Consider the following 13,165-nt stretch of genomic DNA (forward strand, 5'->3'; position numbering starts at 1 on the left):
AAGGTCGCGGGAATGTGTGGAGAGAGGTAGTTGGGAAGCGGTAATGAGTCTGTGGTACATGGGCTGTGGAGAGAGAAAAAGTGAGTCATCGCTTGAAACGTCTTCTGAGAAAGAACTGTCCTCAGGGGACACCCAGGTTTCTGTGATATCTGAGGCATTCAGAGAGATTGAACTTGAAAGCGTAGAGGGTTTCCCCCCCTCCCCCACCAAAAGACCTGGGTTCCAGAGGGCTAGTAGAAGGATCCGGATGGCGAGAGCTATTTAAGTGACGTGCCGAACCATATGGCGAGGAGCCCAGGTGTGATAGAACTTCAGACCTTTTTGCTGCTCTGGGTAAACAGCGACGCAGGGCATAATGCAGTTCATCCTGACGAGCTTTTAGGGGAAGGTGGGTGATCAGTTCCAGTTGTGGCTTTTGACGGTTTGTCCTGGTGAGGCTTTGGCCTCATGGCCCTGGAAGGAAGTGTCTTATCTGAGGGACTCAGGGCTCCGTGAGCCTCCGTTGCGTCCCGCTGGGTGGCTGTGGCCCGGCGCGGGGAAGCGTGCCTTGGTGGCGGGGTGGTCTTCCCAGTTGTGCGTCACTGTGCTCTGGAGGGTTAACCAGAGAGCCCACAACCATCTTAACTGGTCATTTGGAAGCCAATGTAACAAATTTATAACTCAGAAAGGTTAAAGTGCATCACTTAAGACCATGACCAATTCAAAACAAAACGGGGAGCGCAGGAATGCCAAACGCCTGTCGTGCGTGCCTGGGTGCACATCGCTTGTCCGGGCATAAGGAGCTTGGTAGCACAAACAGGCATTGCATAGCAGCTACTGGAAAGAAGACTTAGGATTTCCTGTAAGCTCTGGTGATCCTTTTTTCTAGTTTAGGAAAGCCAATTACGGATCCCATAACTGATTTAGTACATTCGTAATGGGTCAGTATTAACCGTAGGTACACCTGAAAATGAATATGGGATAATTGTCATTCTTTTGTGTGAACATCAGAAAAGACTTGAATTCTTGGCCTGCCTGGGGCCCTTCAGAGTCGGGCAATGGGTCGAGCATTCCTGGAGAAGCGCTGTCCTGCGGCCCCCGCCCTCGTAGCCTGTCCTCTCTTTCCAGCCTTATCTCACTCCTCATTGCTGACGGAAGCGCTAGGAACACAGAAGGGCCATGCTTGACCAGCTTTGTGTGATAGCGTTCCATGCACTGAAGATGCCTTCTCGCTCTCCACCTGCATGCAGATCTGTCACTCACCTGCACGCCCCAGGTCACAGGAAGCAGCTTTGGGAGGCTCTCCTGGGAACGCTCTGGCAGAGTGAGCGCTTTCTTCCCACGCGACCGTGTAACACTCTTACTACACGGTGTTAAAATGACATTCCTAGGGGCGCCTGGGTGGCTCAGTCGGTTAAGCGTCCGACTTCGGCTCAGGTCATGATCTTTTTAAATAAAAAAAAATAAATAAATAAAATGACATTCCTGCCCGTCTCCTCTCTCAGTGTTGCGGGCACCCTGAATGTAGTGCCATCAATTTATTCATTGAAGGAGCTGGGCACACTTGTTAGAGAATTTGGAAAGGGGCGCCTGGGTGGCTCGGTCAGTTAAGCGTCCGACTTCGACTCAGGTCATGATCTTGCTGTTCTCGAGTTCGAGCCCCGCATCAGGCTCTATGCTGACAGCTCGGAGCCTGGAGCCTGCTTTGGATGCTGTGTTTCCCTCTCTCTCTGCCCCTCCCCTGCTTGTGCTCTCTCCGTCTCTCTCTTTCTCTCAAAAATAAACGTTAAAAAAAAAAAAGGATAATTTGGTAAATGTTTATTCACCATAAGAAAGGGGCAAAATGCCTAGGAGAGATGATGGTTCCTTAGGGGGAAATCAAGAAAATACACATGCATTACCAAGATGAACAGAAGCAGAAGGTTGAAGAACAACAACAAAAAAACCCAATCCATGCAAAAACAAAAAATGACTCACTTTTCAAGTGAGAGAGAAGTGGGGTGAGATAATTGGGGTACAGACTCATTTGTGAAGCACAGAATGCTGTTCCTGGTAGCAAATCGATCGAATTTAGGCCTGTTATATCCCAGGTACGGGAGACCTGATCTACGGTAGGATTTCAGTTTGTAATTCACGGCTAAGACCAGGGGCTGCCTTTATTGTTTGGGAGCCAGAGACGCAGTGAGGGCAGTGGGTGAGAGTATTTGCTTTAGACCGAGAGCAACTTGGGTGCTAAGGAACTGAGGCTCTCTGAGTTTAATCTGCCTGTAAAATTGGGTGAATGATAATAATGCTTGGTTTTGTTTTAATGTGGTAATTAGTAGAGATCGTCATTAAATGGCAGAAACTGCTTTTTTCTTCCTCTTTAGATTCCTTGTCTTCTGTTTTCCCCCGCCTTCAACACTTTCTGGAGTGTGGTAGTCTTCAAACATTATTGATCATCCACCCCATTGATATAACCTTTTATAGCAGCCCCCTAATTTAAGTGAATTGATTCATAAATTATATAGTGCATTGTTAAACTAATGTGTCATGTACATTATAAGACATCTATAAATTGACATCTTCCAAAGAATACAATTAAAAATTTTTTAACATATTTAAAATTATGTTTATTAAGAAGAAAATCTTTTTGATATTACAGAAATTATTATTAATAATCATCCTGATGAGTGTTTCAATGTCTTGCTAATCGCGATGGTTTCACAGTGTCATTATATAATATCTCAAGGAACCGTAGATATTTATAGCCATTTCACTTTTTAATTTGTTTTTTTTAACATTTATTCATTTTTGAAAGTCAGAGAGAGACAGAGCACGAATGGGGGAGGGGCAGAGAGAGAGGGAGACACAGAATCCGAAGCAGGCTCCAGGCTCCAAGCTGTCAGCACAGAGCCCGACATGGGGCTCAAACCCACGAACTGCAAGATCACGACCTGAGCCGAAGTTGAATGCTTAACCGACTGAGCCACCCAGATGCCCCTTGCTGAGCATTTACATCTTGGGAACCTATTGGATTCGTTAATTAAATGAATTTAATATTCCAAATATTTATGGATGGATGTCCTCATTTTAAAGATTCTAGTTTCCTAGTGCCTTCCAAGTTCCCATCCTATTCTTTGATGGTAGATGTCTTTAAGGCGTTTAAAAATTCATTTCAGTTTTTAAAATTTTTAAATGTTTTTATATGAAAAACAGGGAGAGAGAGAGATTGTGAGCGGGAGATGGGCAGAGAGAGGGGGAGGCGCAGCATGTGAAGCAGGCTCCAGGCTCTGAGCTGTCAGCACAGAGCCTGATGCAGGCCTCAAACTCCTGAACCGTGAGATCATGACCTGAGCCGAAGTCAGGCATTTAACCAACTGAGCTACCCAGGCGCCCCTAAAAATTCATTTTAAAATTGAAATGATCAGAGTTTTGAGAAGAAACTCCTTCCGTCTTCCCATCAATGTCATTTTCAACCAGGGAGTAGTAACAGATTCTCAGTTTAAAATTCCCAGAAAAGTAACACTTGGAGACCTACATGGAAAAAATGGTGGCTACCGAAGGTAGGAATAAATCTACATTGTTTATTACATCTGCACTTATTTGATTTATATTTACTCCTTCACAAGTGGAAGTTGAATGCTAATGTGGGTAATCAGTCTAAGATTTTACTGGGTAGAAACTTATTGGTAGATTCCAAATGGATTCGCTTTGGTTACTGATACTGTTTATTTCCTGTGTTTTTTTGAGGATTGATCCTACAGTTAATCTAGGTAGTTTCTGACAAAATCTCATGCATAATTCAGACTTTAACCTTGATTTTTATTTGGAGAAGGTAAAGAATTTCATATGAATATTTTTACATAAAAAGTAAATTTGAGGTGCTTGGGTTGCTCGGTCAGTTAAGTGTCTGACTCTTGATTTCGGCTCAGGTCATGATCTCGTGGCTGATGGGATCGAGCCCTACATTGGGCTTTGCGCTGACAGCACAGAGCCTGCTTGGGATTCTCTCTCTCTCTCTCTCTCTCTCTCTCTCTCTCTCTCTCTTTCTTTTTGTGATGGTCAAAGTATTCCTTCTGGGATACAGGATGGGGTAGTAATATCATGTTGTTTTGTCTTAGGAAAACTGAATTTGACTCAAAATTGTTTTAGGAACTAGCAGTGACCAGATATTTTAAGAGGGCTTTAAATGTAAACACATGTAAAAAAACGAAGCTATTAGTGACCCCCCTCCCCATCACCTAGTATTATAGTATGACTGGATGTAGTTCAAGATTGAGTATGTTGCTCTTTTATGTTCATTTGAAAATGAAAAAATAATTGCTAGGGATCATGTTTTCTTAACATAAATTTGGTTACAGAGATAGACGCTTGACGACTATGCCCTTTAATAAAGATAGAACATCAAGTATGATTTTTTCCTCATTAATCCAATATTTTAATATATTTCTTTTAAGAAGTATTGTTGTAAGGATACCCCATGAACTTTTTGCGGATTTTAGGATTTCTTTCACTACATACTCAGTTTAGAAATCAAAGCATTCTAATGAGGAAAACAAATCACTTTCAGTTCCAGTAAACAAAGACAACCACTTTGAGCACTGTGGGATATACTTATCATCATCATCTTACAAAAAAGGATGCATACTTTGTTTTGTTTTTTTTTTTTTTGTAGTAGTTAACATTTTTTTTCTTAGTGGTAACATACAGAAAAATACACAGATGAAGTGTAGTTCAATTCATTATGATAGAGTGAATGGACATGTATGTAACTGCTGGTCAGTCAGATCAAGTAATTCTAGCCCCCCAAAACTCCTCTCACACACTCACCTGACCTCTCTCCCCTCCCAACTGCAAAGGAAACCACTATCCCAACATCTAGGGCTGTAGTTTTTCGTCTGGCTTTGAAATGTATATAAATGGGATCACATGCTATGTATTCTCTTGTGTCTTCCTTCTTTTGCTTATTTGTAAAATTGATCTGTGGTTTTGCATGACGCATAGTTTGTTCATTTTTATTATGTAGTATTCCATTTTAAGACTATCTCACATTTACCCATTCTCCTGTAATATGTATTTGATATTTCCAACTTTTGGCCATTAAGACAATGCTGTGTACATTCGTGTACCTGTCTGTGCACCCATGTAAACATTTTGTTGGTCCGCTAATAAAATAATTAGTGGAATCGCTGGGTTCTAGTTGTGCCTCATTCACTTATATTGGTTACAAGTAAACTGTTTTCCAAATTATTTGCACCAGTTTGCAGTCTCACTAGAGTAAATGAGAGTTCTACTTGCTCCGCATCCGTGCCAACATGTTTTTGGAGAGGGTAAGGTGGAGTCAAGTTTATTGAGATATAATTTATATACACTAAAAGTTGCTTTTGCTGTGTCTAGTTTCATTTTAGCAATTATGTGCAGTTATGCCAAAACCACCGTCATTAAGATATTGAGCATTTCCATCAAGGTCGAGACTTTGTAGTTGGACCCCCAACAACTGGCCCTCCACTATAGTTCTGTGAGGCAGACCTCCACCACTTTGCATCCATAATCCGTTCATGAAAATCAGACATTCTGCCGAAAGTGCTAATCTGGAGCCTATTTACCATTATTTTAAATTAAAAAAATTATAATGTGATAATGACCCAACATATTCAGCCAGTTAAAAAAAATTTTTTTTTTCATGTTTGTTTATTTTTGAGAGAGAGACAGAGCACGAGCAGGGGAGGAGCAGAGAGAGAAGGAGAGAGAATTCCAAGCAGGCTCCACTGTGTCAGCATGGAGCGCAGAGGGGCTCAATCCCACGAACTGTGAGGTCATGACCTGAGCCAAAATCGAGAGCTGGATGCTCAACCGACTGAGCCACCCAGGCACCCCTACTCAGCCATTTTTTTAAGGCACACCGAATGCCTGTGTTTAAGAAAGAAACTAGTGGGTTTTTTTTTTTTTAAATATAAAATGCTTAAAACATGGCTTCCTGATCAAGTAATGATCGCAAGTGAACAGGTGTTTTGTGAATAGTAACATCTCTTCCATTCTAGTCATTTTGCTCCCTTTGCCAGAATTTTAACGCATTTTCAACTTTTGCCTCTCTGTGTAACACTTTGGCAAAACCAAGGGCTCAGCGTGGAAGGGCTTATGGGAAACCACTTTAGTTTGTGTGCCCGGTGGGAGAGAATGGCTCTCACCGAGCAGGACGCAGTGATGCTCTCTTAGCATCGATAACACCTGAGGCATACATCTAATTTTTTACACTCAGTTCAGCTTTAAAAAGTCAACAATTTTGTCCTACCAGTTATATTGGTAATGAGACCTGTCCCCTCCCTCACATTTTTATTGTTAACAGATAAATAATCTTGAGTCCATACTTTTAAAAGATTGAATCATCAACACCAGATTTGTTCTTTTAGTTTATTTCCGTGCTTACTAGTTTTAGTTAGATACATCTTATTTTAAGAGTTTCTTTGGAAGACCTGAGTGAGGGATACAATTAAAAAACTTGGGAGACCATCCTTAATTTGCTTTTTTAGAACAGAAGGAAACATACTGTAACTTTCCCTTATTTTTCTGGTGGAGAGAGATTTTGTTTGCCAACAGGAAAATGCAATTCCACTAAGATTCTTGGGTCACAGATCAGAGACTTGGATCAGCAAAAAGCAATGAACTTTTGGAAGAATTCTGGTCCAACATCATGGGCCAGTTTAAACTACAATGTAGGCAGTGGCAGGCAGCCTCCCTTCTCCCTATAAGGAAAGGCCGCCCTGCAGTGATATTTGCCAGGGCAGGGAGGAGGGATGTGTGTGGTGAGGGCAGGCGGGGCTGCACTAGCTTCTTAATAAAAACTTAGTGTGTCTGACGTTGCACGCAGCTTCTCAGCCCCCTTTGGGAAAACCCGAAAGGGGCAAAAAAATGAGAGTGGAGTTGTGCCGTGAGACGTTTGTGAAATTTGTTCCAGGGGCGGTCAGCTCTTACTTCTTCTAGTCACAAAGATGCGCAGCTGTGAAGAGAATCTGCAAAACAAACAAACAGAAAAACAAAACAAAACAAAAAACCCCACTTATCTTACTTGGAGAGCACTCGGTGATTATTTTTCTTGCAGATTGAACTTCCTGATTGTGTTTTTCTTTGCTTGCGATCCTGGAACACACAGCGGTGGAGGCAGGGGTACACGGTCCCGGGGCATACTCTGAGTGGAAGGAAGCGACTGGAAGCTTTTTATAATGTTAAGATAAACAACAAATCAGTCCCAAAGCAAATAATATCTGGCTGCTGGTTGTGCTTTCTTAAACGATTCTGAATCTCTTATGAAATGTTTCACATTCCGCAACTGTTCACATGAACATTGCTTTGAATCAGTTTAAGTTTGTGATGTGTAATGATGAATTATTAGTTGATAATTTTTATTCAAATATCTAAGTTTTCCTAATGCAAAGCAGGGAGCACAGTGCTAAACAGAAATTTTACGGTCTTTGTCAATCATCTTAAGACCTTTCCTATGTTAAAAAAAAAACATCCTTTGGATAATTTCTCTTCCTGGGCCTCAGGTTTGCTTGTGCCTGCACTGGGGGTTCGTACTGGGCGTTCTGTGCATGCTGAGCGTCCCTGCATGTTCCTTCGGGGACCTCCAAAACGTGGGCAGGAATACCCCCACTGGAATAGAAAAGCCATTCCAGTGAATCATAGAAAATGTTTGAGATTTGCAGGACCACAATTATGTAAGAAGTGATATACTGATAGGGATCCATGCGGTAGTTTTATATCGTGTGTTTACTCAAAAATGTAAAATATTAGAAATGAACAGATGGTCGCACTGAACTGTTGACGGTGTATAAAAAGGAAGTGAAAAGTATCTACCTGTGTTAGTTCTGGGAAAATGACATTTACCAGTTTTGTTTATTTGCCTTCCATTTAAAATTTCTTTACCAAAGCATTTAATTTCTTTAACAGAGGTGTTCGTTAAAAATGTCATCTGCTCGTTATAACAGGTAATCAAAATAAAAACCTAGATGAGTACAAAGACTAAAATATCACGACCATTGCCCCCATCCTAGATGTGATCAGTGTTAACGTGTTGGCGTTTATCCCTCTAAAACTGTCAGGAGGTGCTTTTTAAAAATAAAGATCATCAGGCTGTATCCCCTAGCCCAGGTGCATATTGCCTCATATCTTGTGGGGTTGGTGACCGGGAATTTTCTCCCTTCCTTCACTTCTTTCATAATGTTTTTAATTGAAAGTTATGCTTGAATATTGATATGTCCACGTCGTACAAGAGTCGGGAATAAACTGAACGAAATAAGAAACTCCTTCAGGCCACCTTCACTCCTACGCTCCTCTATGATCAGAGATAACTTCTGTCAAAAGGGCACCCTGCCAGGCACCTGTAGGTGCTTTTACATGCAGAAAGATGTACATTTGTAATTTTTTAAACACAAGTGGGGCATGTTGTGTATATATATTATGTTTTGTGATTTGCATTTCCACTTAATGATGTATTGATAAGGTTTTTCTATATTCTATATAATCGTATGCCTATGAGGTCTCTGGTGGTCTGTTTTGTTTGCTTTTAAAAAAAAATTTTTTTAATCTTTATTTTTGAGAGAGAGCACGAGCAGGGGAGGAACAGAGTGAGAAGGAGACACAGTCTGAAGCAGGCTCCAGGCTCTGAGCCATCAGCACATTTATTTATTTATTTCTCAAGGTATTTAACATGCAGTGTAGTTTTGGCTTCAGGAGTAAAACCCAGTGATTCATCACTTACATGTAACACCCAGTGCTCATCCCAACAAGTGCCCTCCTCAATGCCCATCACCCGTTTACCCCACTCCCCACCCTCATCAACCCTCAGTTCTTTGTGTTTAAGAGTCTCTTATGGTTTGCCTCCCTTTCTGTTTTTATCTTAATTTTCCTTCCCTTCCCCCACGATCATCTGTTAAGTTTCTCAAATTCCACATATGAGTAAAATCATATGATAGGTCTTTTTCTGACTGACTTATTTCGCTTAATATAATACCCTCCAGTTCCATCCATGTTGTTGCAAATAGCGAGATTTCATTCTTTTTCATCACCAAGTAGTATTCCAGTGTGTGTGTGTGTGTGTGTGTGTGTGTGTGTGTGTACACGTATGTGTACACACACACATATACTACATCTTCTTAATCCATTCATAAGTTGATGGACATTTGGGCTCGTTCTGTGATTTGGGTATTGTTAATAGCACTGCTATAAATATTGGGGTGCACGTGCCCCTTCGAATCAGCATTTTTGTAAGTGCAGAGCCTGACACACGGGGCTCTACCTCACGTACTGTAAGATCATGACCTGAGCCAAAATCAAGAGTTGGATGCTTAACCTACTGAGCCACCCAGGCGCTGCTGTTCTTTGTATCTTTTTGAATTTTGTTTCTTGCATAACAGAAAGGCTTTCTGAACTCAAGGTTCAGACAGGTACTTTTATAATTAAATACTGGGAAAATGATTAAATTCTGTTGTCCCAAAGACATTTCTAGAATTTTGTCTTTACTCATTTGGAATACTACCTGTATCATAGGTTAATTCTCAAAGATATGTGGTTCTGTTGCTGAACTTGAACTCATTTCTGGTCCATCCAGCTAATTTGTCTACTGCCAGTATCACACTTTTAAATGACCTTAGCTTTATAAAAAATTTGCTGTTTAACCAGGAACATTCCTCCTCAGCAATATTTCTTTTGCACTGTATTACAAAATATTACACAAATTCCTTTTGATATTTTGATAGTGATTATCCTGAAGTTTAGATTAATTTACGGGTAGTTTTGCAGTATTGCCTTTTAATCTAGAAATCTGTACCTCTGTATTAATTTAGATCTTATACGGCCTTCAGTCTCAAGGTCTGTGGTTATCTGCCCGAAGGCATTACACATTTCTGTTGATTCTTTTTAAAAAAATTTTTAAATGTTTATTTATTTTTGAGAGAGCATGAGCAGGGGAGGGGCAGAGAGAGAGAGAGGGAGACACAGAATCTGAAGCAGGCTCCAGGCTCTGAGCCATCAGTACAGAGACTGATGTGGGGCTCTAACTTTTGAACCGGGAGATCATGACTGGAGTTAGAGTTGGACACTTCATCAACTGAGCCACCCAGGTGCCCCTCTTTTGTGTTGATGTTTGAAGATTTTATTAATTCTTGATGATTGTTTGTTGCTGTGGTGATTGGACTTTGTAAGTGTTTGTTGCTCACGTATAGGCAGGTTTTTGATTTTTTATGTCACTCTTTTAGTTCTAGACTGTACCAAAATCTGTTTGTTCTGATAGTGTGTCAGTTGATTCTCTTGATGTTCTAGAGCAGCTGTGTCTGATACAAATGTGAGCCATAGATGCAAACCACATATATGATTTAAAAATTTCTGGTAGTCATATTGAAAAAGTAAAAACAAACAGGTGAAGCTTATCTTAACAATACACTTTAATATAATATGTCCAAAATATTATAATTTCAACATGTAATCAATATTTAAAAATTGGCAAAAAAATTTTTACTTTTGTATTAAGTCTTCAGAATTGAGCATTTTATACTTACAGCATGATGCGTTTGGGACGAACCACATTTCAAGTGCCCGGTACCCACAGTGGTTGGTGGCTACTCCATTGGACAGTGCACAGTCAGGTTGCTTGCAAATAATTTTGTGTGTGTGTTTACGAGTCTGTCATGGTTTGCCTCCCTTTCTGTTTCTTTCTTATTTTTCCCTCCCTTCCCCCACGATCATCTGTTAAGTTTCTCAAATTCCACATATGAGTAAAATCATATGATAGGTCTTTTTCTGACTGACTTATTTCGCCCCGCCCCCCGCCTTGCCTTAACACTTTTGCTCGGAGCACCTGTAGTTCATTGGTGATGTTGGTGATATCCATAGGGGTGTTCTAATGTTTGACCACCGTGGATTTCTGATTAGATGGACTTTAGAGTCCAAAGAGGTTACTTTTCTTTTCTAGCTTGTAAGAATTCTTCAAATTAAAAAAAAAAATTTTTTTAACTTTTATTCATTTTTGAGAGACAGAGCGTGAGTGGAGGAGGGGGACAGAGAGAGCGAGAGCGAGAGAGAGAGAGAGAGAGAGAGAAAATCTGAAGCAGGCTCCAGGCTCTGAGCTGCCAGCACAGAGCCCAATGCAGGGCTCGAACTCGCTAACTGTGAGATCATGACCTGAGCCCAAGTTGGATGCGGAACTGACTGAGCCACCCAGGCGCCCCAAATTTGTAAGAATTCTTAATGGGCTTTACATTTAATTTTAAAAATTGGCGAGATTATCTTTTCCTCCGTCTTTTTACAGTGAGTAACAAGCATACTTCATTTTATTGTGCTGTGTTTTACTGTGCTTTGCAGATACAGCAGTTTTTATTGTTTGTTTGTTTTAGGGTTTGTGGCAACCTTGCATTGAGCAAGTCTTTCAGCACCATTTTTGCAGCCACATTTGCTCACTTTGTGTCTCTGTGTCACCTTTTGATAATTCTCACAAGTCTTCAAACTTTTTCATTAATGTATTTGTCATGGTGATAATGCGATCAGAGATTACAGCTAGCAGAAAGCTCAGATGATGGTTAGCATTTTTTAGTAATAAAGTATTTTTTAATTAAGGTATATATGTTGGTTTTCTTAGACATAATGGTATTGCACACTTCATCCACTACAGTATAGTGTAAACATAACTCTTTTTTTTTAATTTTTTTTTTAACGTTTATTTATTTTTGAGACAGAGAGAGACAGAGCATGAACGGGGGAGGGGCAGAGAGAGAGGGAGACACAGAATCCGAAACAGGCTCCAGGCTCTGAGCTGTCAGCACAGAGCCCGACGCGGGGCTCGAACTCACGGACCGTGAGATCATGACCTGAGCCGAAGTCGGACGCTTAACTGACTGAGCCACCCAGGCGCCCCTGTAAACATAACTCTTCTATGCCATGGAAAACCAAAAACTTCATTTGATTCACTTCACCACAATACTAGTCGGAACCAAACCTGCAGTATCTCTGAAGTGTGCCTGCCTACAAATTAACAGACTTCTAAAATGATGAACAATTCTTGCATTTCAGAGACAAAACTTTCATGATCATGCTGCATTTGTTCTTTTAACGAATTTTTGTGTAAGATTTCATCTGCTTTTGTTTGATTGAGTCTGTCTGTAAACCTCTCTTTTCATTTCTCCCTCTTGTTTTAAACACTGTCATTGTCCAGTTTCTGTAGCAGGGAGATTTTTCTGGTCTTGTCACATGAGTTGTGTATATATGACTCTTATTGTGTACTTCAGAGCTGCTTATGTAACACGGGAATTGTCTGTGCTGGGAGGGCTTGGTGGACTTATTTGTGAGCTTTGGACTGGATTTGGTTTTTAGGGATAGCTCTTGGACTCCGTTTTCTGCTCTTCTAAGATTGTTCATTCAGGCTTTTTTGTCTTTGGCCAATTTTGGTATTTTGTATCTTCCTAGGTATTTTAGCATTTTGCTTAGGTTTTCAAATCTGTTGGTATAAAGTTGCACCTGAAGTTTTCTTATAATTTTGTAGATGTTTTGATATGTAAAGAAAATCTCGAAAGACCTAAGAAGTTCAGCAGTGCTTATCTCTGGGAAGTAAAAGTAGGTTATAGGAGTGGGGAATGATGGTCTTAAGGAATTTTATATCGTTGGGCAATATGAGACTTTTCACGTACCAGACTTGTTTTACTTTAATAACTGAAAAGAGTGTTTCTTCAAAGTTTGAAATATGAAAAAGTGTACAATATCATACAGATGTACGTATTTCCATCTCACTAGTCCCAGCACTTCTTAACTATGTGTTTTTTTTTTCTCAAGCTGGCCTCTGGACGGTCTTCACACTGGGCGGCGTGGGCAGCAAAGCAGCTGCCACTCCAGAACTTTCTTCTCCTCTGGCCAACCAGAGTCTCCTGCTTCTGCTGGTGCTGGCCAACCTGACCGACGCTGCAGATACACCAAACCCCTACAGACAGGCCATTATGTCCTTTAAGAATACGCAAGGTTTGTGGTACTTTGTTCTCTGAGTATTCTTTCTTTTCTTTTTTTTTTTTTTTTTTGGGGGGGGAGGGGAATATTAGAATTTTTTTTTTTTTTTTAATATATGAAATTTACTGTCAAATTGGTTTCCATACAACACCCAGTGCTCATCCCAAAAGGTGCCCTCCTCAATACCCATCACCCACCCTGCCCTCCCTCCCACCCCCCC

General features: G+C 40.7%; 1 protein-coding gene across 6 annotated transcripts in view; it reads left to right on the plus strand.

Annotated features, from left to right (window-relative positions):
* The window catches only part of DYM (dymeclin), a 351,209-nt gene that overhangs the window by 129,978 nt on the left and 208,066 nt on the right, over positions 1-13,165 (plus strand). For all 6 annotated transcript variants that reach the window (XM_049620093.1, XM_049620087.1, XM_049620091.1 and 3 more), the window contains one exon: positions 12,778-12,960. In XM_049620093.1, the coding sequence (XP_049476050.1) occupies positions 12,778-12,960 (183 nt within the window). The remainder of the gene's footprint in view (positions 1-12,777; positions 12,961-13,165) is intronic.

This window comes from Panthera uncia, assembly GCF_023721935.1.
Source record: "Panthera uncia isolate 11264 chromosome D3 unlocalized genomic scaffold, Puncia_PCG_1.0 HiC_scaffold_8, whole genome shotgun sequence".
NCBI classification, from domain to species: domain Eukaryota; kingdom Metazoa; phylum Chordata; class Mammalia; order Carnivora; family Felidae; genus Panthera; species Panthera uncia.